The sequence below is a fragment of the Hippopotamus amphibius genome, chromosome 2, assembly GCF_030028045.1.
Source record: "Hippopotamus amphibius kiboko isolate mHipAmp2 chromosome 2, mHipAmp2.hap2, whole genome shotgun sequence".
Lineage (NCBI taxonomy): Eukaryota > Metazoa > Chordata > Mammalia > Artiodactyla > Hippopotamidae > Hippopotamus > Hippopotamus amphibius.
This window is the reverse complement of record NC_080187.1, coordinates 203,526,192-203,542,982: the sequence shown is the minus strand read 5'-3', so window position 1 is coordinate 203,542,982 and position 16,791 is coordinate 203,526,192. Positions and strand designations below refer to the sequence as shown.

Below are 16,791 nucleotides of genomic sequence, written 5' to 3'. Positions count from 1 at the left end.
TTAGTTTATTTACACATAGCTCTTTTCATTTCTGTACATGGACAGAGACTTCTTAAAATGTAATAAAATTTAAGATTTATTTCTCATTTCTAAACCTTGTCACATTTAGGAATTCTCAGGGAGATATCTAATAGATTATCAAATCCAAATGGGAAAGTGTTGGTTCTGTTGAATGACAAGAGTAAATTATTTGGTGATTCAAATATTTGTTAGCAGACAGGCTAGAAATGACCATTACAATATGCTTGTTTAACTTCTAGGTTTGGTGAGTTTTTCCCTTTGAGTTTGGAGAAGTACTAATGACATAAACCTAAGGGCTAAGTAGAGTATCACTTTGTCAGTTTTAGGAGGATGTAACATTCATTTGTTTGACATTGGGCTAGTTGCTATTATTAAATAGTCCTTGTGAAAGATAATAAATAGTGCAGTAGTCATACTTCTTGAATTTGTCTCTGTGGAATCAGTATTATATAGGCTTTGTTTACATAGCTTTGCATGTAAACTTGATTCATTCTGATTCAGATTGATTTGTGAAAAGAAGCATGTTCTAAAAGAATTCCGATGGCAGCCTCTAGTATTTAGAAAAATGCTATGTGGAAACTATTACACAATATGATAGTCTTCATTTCAAGATGTAGATTTTAGAAATATAAAATACTTGTTTATCTTTCAGAACAATTTTGCAGGCTGACTTACCGCAACAGGACATTGAAATTTTAAAACCAGTCAACATGCTTTTATCTGTGCAGCGAAATTTAGCAGCATCATGGTATGTGCAAATTCCAGGGATGGAGATAAAAGGAAAACTAAAACCTATGCAGGTAAGTATATGTATAAAATACGTGAAAATTGCTAGATAGGCTTTTATTGTTGCTCAGAGTGTAGTTCTAGTGTACCTGAGAAGTGATGATACATTTAAAGGGAATGTGTTGTTAACCGAAAATGAAGTTATCCTCGTTTCCCAAACTTTTCTTTATTTCATATTAGTCGGATATTTGGTAAAGCCAGCATGAACTCTGAGGTTAAAAGCTATGGAGTCTACTGAAAATATTTTAATAATTTTAGAAAATTCTATTAAAGTTTTAAGGCAGTTAAATTATAAGACACTGTAAAGTGATATTTAGGTACCACATTCAAAGTACCTTAGTAGTATTTTTAACATATAGAAACACTCTTTTAATTAGAAAAGTGAACTTTTTAATAGGTGAATATGTTTATTTGGTAAGTGTATAAATGGCAGTATTTTTAATACTGTAGTTAGCAGGTCATATGTAGGCTCACAGAAAGAGATGATACTGGTTGAAGATGGTTGTGGAAGTTTAGGAATCTTATGATTCTTGTGTACCTATGTGTGAAACTATTGAAGCCAAACAGTAGGGGATAGGGTAAGGGAGGGAGAGTGACTAAACAGAATGTGTGAAAGAAATTTAGTAGTTAGTACGTTTTGATATCTGTGATTATTTCGGAGTTAGTTCTAAGATAAGAAGGGTCAAAGGAGCAGAGTTCTGCTAGGGAAGATGTTAAAATTGAAATTTGCTGTAGGAATGAAAGATCCCTGCCTGTAGTATAAGTAGATACATTATATGAAGAAGAGCATCTGTTTAGGGGATTGACTGAGACTTTTCTATTCCAGAATATGGGAATATTCTCTTAAATTCTCCCTTGCTAAGATTAGATCCCAGAACTAACATTTGATCCTTTCCAAATATTAGGAGGTGGTGAAGTTAGCTGTTCTTCAGGCAGCTGTGATATCTTGGTTGGTATCACAAGTAGGAATGAATATACAGAGAAGTTCTAGGGAATTAAAGTGATATCTGTTATCTGAGGACTGGAGCTTGTTGCAAATAAGAAATCCCTGGTCATTATCTCATGCTAAAATATTTCCCGTTTCATTTAGGCTGGGAATCAGGCAGTTTCCTCGGTGGTAGGGGCCTAATTTGGGGGACATAGGGTAGTGTGGTGTTCAGAAGAAAAGGTGCTGTGAATGCACCTGTGTGAATTTGTGTTTAGGTACTTGAAAAAGGCCTTTTGAACCACTATATGTGTAGGGGAAGTGCACAAAAGATGGATTAAAAGGTTTAATGGATCTTAGCAGCCAGTGGCATCCTTGTTTGTTCTAGCAGCTTCATGTTGTTCTGCAGCCACCTATGAGAAAGATGATATTATTCCTATTTTAAAGATTAAGAAACTTGAGTCGAGGCTAAGAAACAGCCAGCAGCACAGCTTGAAAGTGGTATAGTTGATATAGATCTGCCTGACTCAAAAGCTCTTGCTTTTTTTTTTTTTTTTTTTTTTTTTTCCCTTTTTGCCACATATCCCCCTTTATAAAGGTTGGAGATTAGCAAGATACTCATATCCTGGTCTGTGTTTTGGTTTTTAAAAATTCCTTGTAAATGTATTTGTTGTTCTCAGAGGCATCATCTTGGTAAGTTAAACAAATTATTTAAGTATTTGCAGATGCGGATGTTCTGAGTATAAGAGCTACGTTGCAGGAGAGCATCTTTTTCCTGCTTGGTAGAGACTGCAAACTAAACAGCACTCTTCCTGTATTGAGTTTGGTGGAGAGTAAATAATGTGGAGGAGGAAGCCGGTAGTGGATGAGAAGAGAGAGTAGCAGAGTGGAGATGAGGAGCTAGGGTGAGGGGAGAGGGACACAGGTCCAGGAATAGGACGAGATAGATAGTAACAGTTAAGGCAGGGCCTTGGATATGAGTAGAGGCAGAAACGTGTTTACACACAGTAGTAATGTCTAATACTATACAAGATGAAATACTTTTATACTGGTATTTATGGCCCCAACTCACTTTTTTTTTCCTTAGTTAAATGTACAGTTATTTAATTTGAGGGACCATAAATTAAGACATAGATATTATATTTTGCATTTTTTATTACTTTGTATTAACAACAACCTATTGTTGATTTCTAGGTTGCTCTCAGTAAAGATGACTTAACAATTTTAATGAAAATTTTGCTAGAGAATCTTGGAGAAGCTTCTTCAGAGCCAAGCCCTCCACAGTCTGCCCAGGAGGCTGTAAGAGTAAGAAAAGACATTTTCAGTAGACCTGACCACCTCAAAGGTATAAATTGATGGAGATTTTTGCTTTGATTATAGAGAAAAATTAGTGTTAATGCCATATTTATTTACAGTGTTATATTTTAGTTGTCCAGCATAATGTGATGCGAACTGATGCAATACTGCATTATTTACTGTGGAAAATCAGCTGGGGCTGGGACTGCCTTGAAGCCCCCAGGGGAAGGAGGTGGGCTCATTGCTCTATGGGGAAGGCCCACCTCTTGTTGCCTGCGTGATGTGTGTTTGCCCTTTATTTGTGAAAGCTGAATTTTCCCAATTCAAGGAGCATTGATGTGGTATACTTTGAGAGAAAAAGCAAAGTAGGCATGCAGCATAGTAAGGTCCCAAAATAATTGAGAGAAAAGGACCTTGGGGTCATACTCAGATGACTGGTCCGTGAAATAGGAAGATTCTTGTTTAGTAAGAGCTGTGCTAATCTGGCTTCATTGGGGAGTGATATAGTCAGATACATAAGGGAGTTTTCCAGATTATTAAAATTGAATCTTTCAAAAGCACTGAACCTTTTATATATTCAGCCATTTTTAAAAGGAAACTTTTCTAAAATATAAGGTTCCTTTTTGCTTTCTTGAACAATTATATGGAATAATTTTATAATTTCACTTTTTCATCATTTAAAATTGTTATGTGAATATCATACATTTTATTTTAGGCTGTGAATAGTTTAGTATTTCCATGGCTAAAAAGAGATGAAGTGTTTGTCTATTTAATAAATGGACCCAGACTGCTGTGCTTTTATAATGCTCAGGTGTTACTTATGACAACAGTCAGTAAAACTGCCAGTTAATAATACTAAACCAGCACTGCTTCTCCTATAGTTAGGTCTGGTGTATTTTGAAATCACGAAACAAAGACTAGAGCAGTGTGAAAAATAAGGTTTTTGGTTCAGGACAGTTGTGAGTACTACTTGAATTTAGTAAGGCCAGCATCTTCTCCCCAGGTTGAGTTCATGCCACTGTATAGACAAATGCTAGATAAGTAGATGGTTGCTCTGGTTAGACAGGAGCTATGTACAGATGAATAAACTGTAGCAGACAAGCTTTATGTGATTGAAGATCTCATTATGTTCAGCTATGGTCCATTCGTGTCTCTGGTTCAAGCTATAGGGTTAATGTGGTACTTGGGAAAACTTGTGAGTTCAGACGAAAAAGCTACAAAGATGTTGAAGATTGGGATGTAAATTATTTTCAGGAAAAGTAAAGGAAAAAACCCTAGAGTTTTCCAACTTGGAGTAGCCTTTATGTGGTTAAAGTTGTGCAGCATTTGCTTTTCCAGTAACTTGTACAATGAGAATAGACTTTCCTGTAAATGACCAAAGGAATAGAATCAGTCTCCAAAAGAGACTGCAGAATCACTTTGTAGGAGTGATTGAAAGCAATATCTATTCCTCTTTGTCTAAAAAGTTTCTGCCTAAAGATGAGGGAAAAGACTGAATTACTTCTCGAAGTCTCTTTCACCTCAGAATTCTGTAGGCTCCCTGTCCCACGTTATATTTGAGCTCTCTTCAACTCTGCTTTTGAATTATATTGTTCTTCTTGTAAAGGTAATGGATTGGGTGATATAGGTAATTAAAGATAGCGAGACGTGAACTACAGTAGCAGGGGATCTTTTACTGACTAGCTGTCTGTTCTAGGACAAAGTGTTTTACTTTTCTCTGCCTCCAATTTCATAATCTCTTGAGAATAGCTTGTAACCAGTTAAGTGAAATCCTTTGATAATTGTAAACTATGATGAAGTAGTCTTGCTCTGCTTTTTTAAAAAAGTTGTCTTGATACTCTTTGCAGGGCCCTGTCTCTTTTTATTTTTAATATAGATAGTCTGCCTTTGTCACTTAAGCCCTGTACTAAATATATATGGAATACATTGCCATTTTTGCTAATTGTCTCATAATAATTTAAAGAATCCTTGAAAGAATGATATAAACTTAGAATAATAAATTATTATCCTAGCTTTTAAAATATGAATAAAGTCATGTACATACTTACAATCTTTTAAATTTTCATTTATTTTATTTTTTTTATTTGGAGTATAGTTGCTTTACAATGTTGTGTTACTTTCTACTGTACAACAAAGTGTTAATTTTCATATTTATGTTTGAACCATCAGAACAAGAAGATGTGACAGGCTCAAAGCTTTCTTTGGACCAGAATGTCACTCTCCGGTTTGACTTTCACTTTGAATCTCTTTCTATTGTACTTTATAACAGTGACCCCAGCCAGGTATGTAGTTAATGTCTGTATCTAGGAAGAAGTCCTTAGCTCTTGATATTCAACTTTAGAATGTTGTCATTTTTTTTGATGTGACTTTTCTTCTCAAAATGGATATGTCTGTTAAATTCTGTTTGACCTACAGAATGCACGTGGGTCTTGCTCTCTGTTTTCACTTTATCAGTGTTTTTAATCTTACTAGGCTCAGGAAAAGTTTTTACTTTTTTCCAAGTAATGTCAGCACTAAAACTCTTAGACCTATCTCCCTGTCACTAGGAAAAGAATTTTATATTTGAGTAGTTAATTGTGCAACTTTAGTACATAGCTAGATATACGTGTGTATTTATTTAAGGAAGATGATGTGGTGGTGGCTTTGGAGCCTTGGAGGATTGCTTTTAAGCTCACGATCATCCATGATATACAAGCATTAGTTAGATTTCTCCTGAATAAATTGTCTGTGCAGTAGATATATATTAAGGATAGTGAATTGAGGAACCAAGGTCTAATGCCATTATGATTTGAACCACATAATGTGTCATTGTTTTATAGTTATTTATTTACTTATTTATTACTTACTATTTATGGCTGCGTTGGGTCTTCATTCCTGCGCACGGGCTTTCTCTAGCTGCGGCAAGTGGGCGCTACTCCTTGTTGTAGTGCATGGGCTTCTCAGTGCGGATCATGGACTCTAGGTGTGCAGGCTTCACTAGTTGCGGCTCAGGGGTTCAGTAGTTGTGGCTCACAGGCTGTAGAGCCCAGGCTTAGTAGTTGTGGTGCACGGGCTCAGTTGCTCCGCAGCATGTGGGATCATTCCAGATCAGGGATGGAACCCGTGTCCCCTACATTGGCAGCTGGATTCTTAAGCACTGTGCCACCAGGGAAGGCCCTGTCATTGATATTTTAGAAAGTTAATTTTTTATTATATAGATAGTATCTTCTAATAAATGTTTTTGATTATATCAATTAATATATCATAATACTCATACATATAATATGATAATACCCATAACATGCTCTGATAAGTATTATATCTGTTGTTTATGTCCATTTATGTTTTCTTATGTTTCATATTGTTTTCTGAACTTATACAATATTCATATATTGTTACCATTGGGCCTTGAGCTAAAATCTGTCATTTGTGCAATGGACTGCCTCAGTTTTTTTTTTCCAGATTTTATTGAAGTATAGTTGATTTACAATGTTATGTTAATTTCTGCTGTATAGCAGAGTGATTCAGTCTTACAAATATATATTTTTAATATTGTTTTCCATTATGATATATCACAGGGTATTGAATGTAGTTCCCTGTGCTATACAGTAGGACCTTGTTGTTTATCCATCCTATATATAATAGTTTGCATCTGCTAATCCCAAACTCCCAATCCTTCCTTCCCCCACCCTCCCTCTCCTTTGATAGCCACAAATCTGTTCTCTATAACTGTGAGTCTGTTTCTGTTTTGTGGATGTGTTCGTGTCATACTTGATATTCCACATATAAGTGATACCATATGGTATTTGTCTTTCTCTTTCTGACTTCCTTCACTTAGTATGATAATCTCTGTGTCCATCCATGTTGCTGCAAATGGCATTATTTCATTCTTTTTATGGCTGAGTAGTATTCCATTGTATGTATATACCACATCTTCTTTATCCATTCATCTGTTGATGGACGTTTAGGTTGTTTTCATGTCTTGGCTATTGTGAATAGTGATGCTACGAACATGGGGGTGTGTGTATCTATTCAAATTATAGTTTTGTCTGGATGTATGCCCAGGAGTGAAATTGCTGGCTCATATGGCAACTCTATTTTTAGTTTTTTGAAGAACCTCCATACTGTTTTCCATAGTGGCTGCACCAATTTACATTCCCACCAGCAGTGTAGGAGGGTTCCCTTTTCTCCACACCTTCTCCAGCATTTGTTATTTGTAGACATTTTCTGACCAGTGTGAGGTGACTGCCTTAATTTCTAATGTTTAATGTTAATAAAAAGATCAGAAAATGACATAATGGAAAATGAACAGTTAAATGTATTCTTCATTTCGATTAAGGTACTACCATCCTGCAGGTTCCCCAGCCTTAGAATCTTGGTGTCTTCTTTTACTTCCTTCTTTGTTGACCTTCTTTATTCATTTAGACACTGAGTACTGTCAGTTTTTCCTTTGAGTGAACATTTGTTCTTTCCTGGCATTTCTCACTGCTGCTTTATTAGAAACTTCTCAGCTCACACAATACTGAAGTGTCTTCCTTGTTTGTTGCTCTTTTTCCTTTCATCCATCCTGGACACTGGCCCAAGTTCAGTTTCCTCAGTTAATCTCATGTAGCCATTTACAACTTACCATTCTACACTTAGAAAGCATTCAGTGTTGTGTTATGTGAATTTTAACTTGTTAAAAAAAATTCGGTCACTCCAAATTTTCTACATCAGTAACCATACCACAAACACTATTATATTGTGATCAGTAGATGTGTCACTGCTCATTTCTATTAATACAGATCACGAGTTTGTAAATTATTTACATGTTTATAAATTAAAGGCATTCCAAGTTTTCCAGTGATGATTTCATCCTGACTCACTTACATGTATTGTACTCTTGTGAGTGAGAGAAGATAGGGAGCTACAACCACTGTGCAGAGAACTGACCATCACCACTACTCTTGTATCAGTACCACGGTCTGTAGTGAGCAAATGACTGAACTGGTAATCTTTACTTCCCTGAAGAAGTGTTTTGTTTGGTTGGTTGGTTGGTTGGTTGGTTGGTTGGTTGGTTGAGTGGGTTTTGTTCTTTTAATGTCTCAGGACACCTACAGAATTTGGAGCTGTGTGTTATGGTGGATAAAGATTGAGGTTCTTTTTCCTTAAAATTTAAATCTTTCGTTTGGGATTTGAGACCATGATTTGGCCTCCACATTTCTTTCCAAACATCATTCTGTACCTTTTTTTATTGGAATATTTAAGACTAAGATGCCAGCCGGTATGTACCTTGTGCCCTCAGAGCATCTTGAATTGTTTGCTTTTTTCCCCCATCTAGAATGTCTTCTACCCCTCTTAGCCTATCTGATTCCACTCAGTCCCTGAAGCTCAATTAGTTCTACCTTCTTCATGAATTTTTCCCAGCCCACAATGATCTCTTTGATCCTATGAGCTTTTGCTATTTATATTCTTTATGTAATTACTTAATATCCTTTATGGAATATGGGAAGATATAAGTATGAACAAATAAGTGACAGGATATCATTTTTAAATTATTTACAACTTATAGCATCTCCTTGTGATGTTCCTCGTAATGTATCTCAATTGTGCTTTTTCAGTTAGAGTACAAGCTCACTGAGATCACCTGCCATGCCTTATCCTTTCTCATAAAGCCTTTAGTTCCTTTCACAGAGTGTTTTACAGAAGAGCTCATTAAATATTTATGTTAGAATGACTGATTGACAATTTCCTGAATTTTTTATTTGCATTGAATCGTAAATCAAATTTTTGTGTATTAACCCTTGTTGAATATCAGCACACACACTTATGTATTTATTTGTATTTGCATATGCAATCACAAACATGCAAATTATTCTTTGTTCCAGTTTTAGTGCCCATACTTTAAAAATTTGTGGTGTGGATTTGCTTTTAATTTCTGAGTGAAGAAATGTGTTTAAAAGTAATTACATAACACCTGAAGATAACTGATTCTTTTGCTCGAAAAAATGTACCACAGGAATCCAAACTTTCATTACATAATGACAGTTTCCAACTTGGTGAACTCAGACTACATCTTATGGCCTCTTCAGGGAAGATGTTTAAGGATGGCTCAATGGATGTCAATATCAAACTTAAGACATGCACCCTTGATGATCTCAGAGAAGGAATTGAGAGAGCAACATCAAGGTTTGTCATCTCTGAATTTGCCACACATTATATAAGGTTAACATGGCACTTGACATTGCTACCAGGCATTGATTGCTCAGCTTAAGATTGTCAGAAGGGGTCTTTTGATCATCTTTTTTGGATTCTGTTCCTTACGATTATCAAAAGAGGTCTTTGGTCATATTTCAGTTTAAAGTGTGTCAAGAAGTAGTGCTAATTTCAGGTTCAGTTGCTTTAAAGTTTGAATTAAAGGCAGGTTTAATAATAAAATATTGTCTTAAAAGTGGGAACTAAGAAAATGTAAGAGTTTTGATAGTTAAATCCACATGAGATGGTTCGTTGGTGATATATTTTTCTAAATTGTTCCCAGCAGGCAGAATCCTTTTTCCAAAAAGCCTTAAAGTTATGGATCTTCATTTTGTCCTGTCTATATATTTTTAAACAGTTCTGTGAAATTTCTTTAAAAATTTTACTAGATCAACTATACTTTAAAAAAAAAAGACCCTACAGTATTAAAAAAAAAAGTTTTAGTAGAAATGGAATCCCTAGTTTTCACATTATTCAACCCATTTTTGAAAGATTAATTTATATCACACTACTATAATTAAGAAAAATCCAACTCAGTAGCCTGATTATATTTTTATTCCTTTCCCAAATAATGATTCACGTAATATTTTTGTCCTTGATGGTTTTTGGAGAAAGACTATTCTGCTACTTGAAGTTGGACTCTGTTGAATTTGTACTGAATACTTCTGAGCCCTTTGTTTTTCTAAGAGATAAATAAATGAGGAAAGAGTGCTGTCATGCAACCAGCTTTTCTAATTTGCAAATTTCATGTCTTGGGGTAGCAGTGTAGGCAAGGGTGATAAAGGCCATCCTTCTGTTTCATAGCCTGCTGTTTGCAGTACACATGAGAATGTGTGGGAGCTGTCATTGCATATCTTTGATGAACAGGGCCTGATTTGAAATACATTGAATAATTTGGGAGCCAGCTGCATAGGATGATCTTTGGAGATAAATTCCTTTGGGGAGGTTTTATTTTGTAAAATAATATAAAGAGGTTGTCTTTTAAATTTTGTGGGGCCATATTAATGTGTTTTGTTAATTGCTGAACTTCCTTTTAGCAGTCATTGATTTGTTTTTCTAGTATTGCATTATAATTATAAAATATTCTATAATTACTTAGTAATATGAACCTTGCTGTGAAGATGAGGTGACCATGTCTTTGTTGCTGATTAGCTAATCACACTCTACCAGTTAACACTGATCTGTTTTCTATTCAGATTGGAAACTGAAAGGTGAAAGAAAATTATTAAGATGTATAGGAAATTTTTCATCTTTTTAATTGTTTTAGCAGGAATAAAATAATGAATATATATATATTTTTTTTTCAGAATGATTGATAAGAAGAATGGCCAAGATAACAATAGGTCTATGATTGACATAAGTTACAAACAAGATAAAAATGCAAGTCATATTGATGCTGTTCTTGACAAGCTGTATGTATGTGCCAGTGTGGAATTTTTGATGACTGTGGCAGATTTCTTTATCAAAGCTGTACCTCAGAGTCCAGAAAATATGGCTAAAGAATCACAGATTCAACTGCGACAGACTGCCTTAGCCAAAATCAAGATGGAGAAAGGTTAGCAGAATTTATCTGTTGTAGATGACAACTTGTCGTATATTTTATCAAAATTACAAACAGGAAAAAAGAGAAATGGAGAATTTAAGAATGTAAAATTACTCCTTCAAATTTAAATGTATTCAGTAGAAAAACCTTAGTAAGCCTAGACTTTTTTGAGAGAGAGGTGGAGTAGGAATATGTATCAGATCAGGGGCGAAGAAAGCTCTGCTTTGGTTTCCAGCTCTGCCATTAGCATTTCTTTACTCATCCAGAAATATAGCCTGTTTTATAGAAAGGGAATCTTTTATTCAAAGAAAATATTTGGATGAATTAAAGCATATTGAAGAGCAATTAAACAGATAAAAGCAGAGGGTGGGGTTATTGGAGGACCCAACATGACACCCCTGGGCATCACCTTAGATTCCTTAAAGTTAGCAGAGGGTTTGCACAGGTCTGGTCTCCCTGTGTGTTCATGCCACTCCCTGACCCATAAATCATTTATTCCAGCATTGCCAAATAGATCAGTGATTTTCTCTGTTAAGTTGTAATTGTCTAAGGTCAGGCATTTTTCTCTCTAATGTACAACTCAGCAAGATTAGAAAACTGCCATTTACTGGCAAGGTCAGAATTTTATTTTTCCATTTACCTTTCTTAAACAGTAATCATATGATATCTCTGTTTTCATATATCCGAGGGTGAGTCAAAAATTATCCACACTCTGACTGTAGATAAAATATAAATACATTATATTTATACTGTAGATTGTATGACACTGACTATACGCTTTAGGGTGAAATCAAAGTAAACAAGTAATAATGGTCTGTGTACTTTATCCGGGTCTCCTGTCCTCTTCCTGATACTCCCCTCGCCTATTTTCCCTTCCTTGTTCCTGCAACATAGCATAGTACACACTCAGATGTATATACTTGCATTGCATATACGCATTAATTCTGGCAAAAAGAACTTCAAAACAAGATTATTTTTGTTAGGTCAAAGTGGGAATGATCTACTTATTTACAGCAGGGATCAGGATTGCATTATCCCACTTATTCAGCATTTGTTAGTAATCATTTATTGTTAGTCTTAATCAGTCAGTTATTAATATTGTTACTTTTACCATATCCGCAATAGCTGGATATTAGAAGCAACTTAGCAACTTACAGGTAACATGTACCCAGGTGACAAGATTTACTTTACCAGAATGTTTATGGTTCCTATTTTTGTTTCTTCAGATGACTCTGTAAGACCAAATATGACTTTAAACGCCAAGATCACAGACCCAGAAGTGGTGTTTGTTGCCAACCTGACAAAGGCTGATGCTCCTGCTCTCACAGCCTCATTCCAGTGTAACCTCTCTCTGTCAACATCCAAACTTGAGCAGATAATGAAAGCTTCTGTGGGAGATCTTAAAGTGCTTGCTTGCCCTTTTCTCAGAGAAAAGAGAGGAGAAAACATTACCACAGTAAGCATAACCTTATATCCTAAGCTTGGATTGAAGGATGGCAGAAGTGATTGATTAATGGAATCCTAGAATGTGAAAGCTCTGTAGGACTTCAGAGAGTATTTACTCCAGCTTGAGATTTTACAGATGAGCATGTTGAATTCCAAAGACATTAAATGAGTTAGCCACGTCTGTAGTGACAGAACTGTAGACTACCTCCAGACTCACTTTCATTGTACCATCTTTTGTTGAACAAAAGTATTTTAATGCAAATCAGCATTCCTTTCAGCTGTTGCTTTTGTTCACCACGATATATCCAATGAGTGAATGGATAAATGAACCAAAAACTTCATTGGAGTCATGTGCCCAAAAGAGATTATGTTTCGCTTTATTACAAATTACTTCAGTTGTGCTTCCACATTATAGTTGAAAAATATGATTTTAGTTAATTAGTTATTGTACCAAATGTTTTATTTATTTATTTATTTATTTATTTATTTATTTATTTATGGCTGCGTTGGGTCTTAGTTGTGGCACACAGGCTTCTCTCTAGTTGTGGCCCATGGTCTCCAGAGTGCGTGGGCTCTGTAGTTGCAGCACATGTGCTCTCTAGTTGTGGCACATGGGCTCCATTCTTGCGGTGCACAGGCTTAGTTGCCCCGAGGCACGTGGGATCTTAGTTCCCTGACCAGGGATCGAACCTGTGTCCCCTCCGTTGGAGGGTGGATTCTTAACCACTGAACCACCAGGGAAGTCCCTGTACCAAACGTTTTTTAATGTTTGTTTGTTTTAATAAATTTATTTATTTGTTGGTTGTGCTAGGTCTTCGTTGCTGCACACAGGCTTTGTCTAGTTGTGGAGAGTGGGGGCTACTCTTTGTTGTGGTGAGCAGGCTCCTCATTGCCGTGGCTTCTCTTGTTGTGGATCATGGGCTCTAGGTGCGTGGGCTTCAGTAGTTTCGGCACACAGGCTCAATAGTTGTGGCTCACGAGCTCTAAAGCACAGGCTCAATAGTTGTGGCGCACAGGCTTAGTTGCTCTGCAGCATATGGGATCTTCCTGGAGCAGGGATCGAACTCGTGTCCCCTGCATTGGCAAGCAGATTCTTAACCACTGCGCCACCTAGGAAGTCCCTGTTTTTTAATATTAAATTGATAATTTTATGTTAAAGAGCATCATTATATAATGTGACTCATTTGCAGTGTTATTTTTAAATTAAAAAAAATTTGTGGACAAAGTGACTTGCGTAAAGAAATGCAGTGCTGGGACTTCCCTGGTAGTCCAGTGGTTAAGTATCCATCTTGCAGTGCAGGGTTCGCCAGTTTCAGTCCCTGGTTGGGGAACTAAGATCCTACATGCCTCAGGGCAACTAAGCCTGCATGCCACAGCTACTGAGCCCGTGTTCTGCAACTACAGACCCCACGTACTCTGGAGCCCGAGTGCCACAACTAGAGAGCCTGTGCACCACAACTACTGAACCTGCATGCTCTGGAGCCCTTGCATCACAACTAGAGAGCCCTCGCACTGCAGTGAAGAGCCCACATGCTGCAATGAAAGATCCTGTGTGCTGCAACTAACACAGCCAATAAATAAATAAATATTAACACAGCCAATAAATAAATAAATATTAAAAAAAAAAAGAAAAAGAAATTCAGTGGTAAGCTTAATCTATACTTTATCATAAAACATTCTTTAGTAGGATCATTTTCTTTTGACATGTCACAGAAAGTTATATTAATCATTCCATTTAAAGCTCATCCTAATTTTTTAAAAATGAAAGTTATACAGTACTCAATCCCCCATTCAGTTCAGGTGCATTTTATTTGTTTCTTTAATGATATTTAATAATATAGGCTTCATGGTTTTAATAAACTGTTGAGTTTGAAGATTTGAAATCTCTTCTGATAAGGACCTTACAGGAAATTCAAGACTGACTAGTTAATTATCTGGAAACTGTTCATTTACCTACCTTACTATAGTCTTTTTTTAAAAAATGTGTTAACAGAACTGTAACAGGTGTAACAAACAGAACTGTTTGTTTAGAATAACAATTTTAAGTGATTTAGTGATCATAAAAATTATAATCATTTCCATTTCCTCATTTACCTCTTGGCAAATGTAAGACCTTACCATAATCCTTAGCTCGTTTTTATAAGATATCTTAAAAGTGTATTTTACACAGGGCATCATTTAAAAGATATTTTAGCAAAAGGAAACATTTTAAACTTCTAATAGTAAATGTGCATTACTACTTAAGAATTTGGCATAAAGGAGCTCATCAGAACTGCTTAAAGTCCTTTACGAGGTCATTAGACTTCATAGTTTGGAGGAGCCCTCACAAGAGATTCTCAGATAATTTAATTTGCCTTTTTGCTTTTAGTAGTAGGCTATAGTTAAAGATCTCAAATTAAGTAAGACACGTTCATAAGTAAATTTCATTTATTTGTTTCTAGGTCTTACAGCCCTGTTCTCTATTTATGAAAAAATGTACACTAGCTTCAGGAAAAGAAGATATAAATATTGAAGTCAAAGAATTTATAATTAAGGTTAGTGCCTATTATTATTTGGGTGAAAGTCAATTCTTATTTTTCTTATCTTTTGATGACTCTCATATATAGAGCGTTAATGCTAGTCACATGTTTAGTAATCAGTAAATAGCTCTAATATTAAAATACATTTTTCTTTTTTTTTATAAATTTATTTATTTATTTATTTATTTTATCGGCTGTATTGGGTCTTTGTTGCTGTACACGGGCTTTCTCTAGTTGCGGCGAGCGGGGGTTACTCTTCCTTGTGGTGCACAGGCTTCTTATTGCGGTGGCCTCTCTTGTTGCAGAGCACGGGCTCCAGGCGCATGGGCTTCAGTAGTTGCGGTACATGGGCTCAGTAGTTGTGGCTCACGTGCTCTAGAGCACAGGCTCAATAGTTGTGGTGCACGGGCTTAGTTGCTCCGCGGCATGTGGTATCTTCCTGGGGCAGGACTCGAACCCGTGTCCCCTGCATTGGCAGGCGGATTCTTACCCACTGCGCCACCTAGGAAGTCCAAAATATATTTTCTTTAATGCAAATGTTTGTTTCTGTTTTCTTTGAAAGAGTGCCAGTGAACCTTGAGCAGTGCGGGGATGAGGAGTGCTTTAGTAGTCAGCCCTGGTATATGCAGTTCCACAGAATCTGCACTCCTCCATGTCAGAGGTTCTGCATCTGCAGATTCAACCAGCTGCAGATAGTGAAGTACCATAATATTTACTATGGAAGAAAAATCCATATATAAGTGGACCCCCGCAGTTCAAACCCATTATTGTTCAGAGTGAACTGTACTTTTAAATGTATACAAATGATCAGGGTAGTTTTTAACTAGTATATTTATGTGTGTGTTGCAGATTGGGTTTGGGGGGAGGCAGAGATGAAGTGGGAAGAGAAGGGAAGGAAGGATGGAAAAATGAGGTTGTTATTTTATTTTCGATGTTATTTTTAGGCTTTTATTTGAGGTGCAGTTTGGTTGAATTTAAGAATTATGTGATTCAGTGTTTTATTTGGCTTATAAAATATTTATGATGACAGATGTATGCTAGAAATAAATTATTAGAATTTTTTAATCTGTTACATTTGAAGTATTGAAAAAGCAATCTGTTCTCCAATGGCTTTCATATTCTCTAACTATGACTTTATGGCCAATTACAAAGGGAAGATACAGAATACTTTCCAAAATCTATTTCTCTGTCTGTCCAAAGGACACAAAATTGAGGTGGTTAATAGTAATTCAGATAGTGGCTGTATTATGTGGGTAAATAATGAATAGTGATTAAACCAAGGTTCAAAATAATGTCATTTGAATTACCATGTAAATAACAATGTAATATTCTCTCAATATTTTAAAATGCTAGTCTGTCTTAGATGGTATTTTGTTAACAGATTTATTTTTCTAAAGACTTAAAATGCTAAATGGGGAGAAAACTTGGATTTGTATGCACTTTGTCTGAAACACTGGGTTTAGTGCTGAGGGATTGTTTTCCCATCTCTTTGTATATCACTTATTTATTGAGCAAGCCTTTTTTTGAGCCTTTACTATGTATGAAGAATGTCCTGTACAAAGCATTGGGGGGTACATGGTCCCTACATTCAAAAAACTTAACAACTTATATGAGAGAAAGAAGTAAATCAATGATTACAGCTTTGAGTGCTAGGGGCACACATGAGGTGTGTAGGGGGTGCAGACAGGAGCCTCCAGCTCAGACTAGGACACCAGGGAAAGCTGTCTGGCAATGGGGCTACTTGAACTAAGTTTTGAAAATCTGAGGGAGGTTAGATAGAGAGAAAGGGAAAGGGTTATCTAGACAGAACCAACAATATGCATTAAGGCAAAGGTTTGAAAAATCCTTTAAGGACTTGGAGGGGCAATCCCATTAGAGTGGTGTGGTGAAGTTGTAGGACCGAGAGCACTCATTATATGTGGCATTAATAAGGCAAGGCAAAAAAGGATTCAGTTGACAGGTAAGTTTGGGAAGCACTGCGTACTAGATCCTTCTTTTGGTGATTTAATCATATCTCTTTAGCATATTAAGCAAGTAAGGGT

The 16,791-nt window shown here is 36.1% G+C and overlaps 1 protein-coding gene across 3 annotated transcripts in view; it reads left to right on the top strand.

The window, feature by feature from the left end:
- The window catches only part of VPS13C (vacuolar protein sorting 13 homolog C), a 186,053-nt gene that overhangs the window by 116,539 nt on the left and 52,723 nt on the right, over window positions 1-16,791 (top strand). For all 3 annotated transcript variants that reach the window (XM_057722664.1, XM_057722667.1, XM_057722666.1), the window contains 7 exons: window positions 674-821; window positions 2,927-3,077; window positions 5,198-5,310; window positions 9,006-9,175; window positions 10,549-10,796; window positions 12,011-12,240; window positions 14,672-14,764. In XM_057722664.1, coding sequence (XP_057578647.1) covers window positions 674-821; window positions 2,927-3,077; window positions 5,198-5,310; window positions 9,006-9,175; window positions 10,549-10,796; window positions 12,011-12,240; window positions 14,672-14,764 — 1,153 coding nt within the window. The remainder of the gene's footprint in view (window positions 1-673; window positions 822-2,926; window positions 3,078-5,197; window positions 5,311-9,005; window positions 9,176-10,548; window positions 10,797-12,010; window positions 12,241-14,671; window positions 14,765-16,791) is intronic.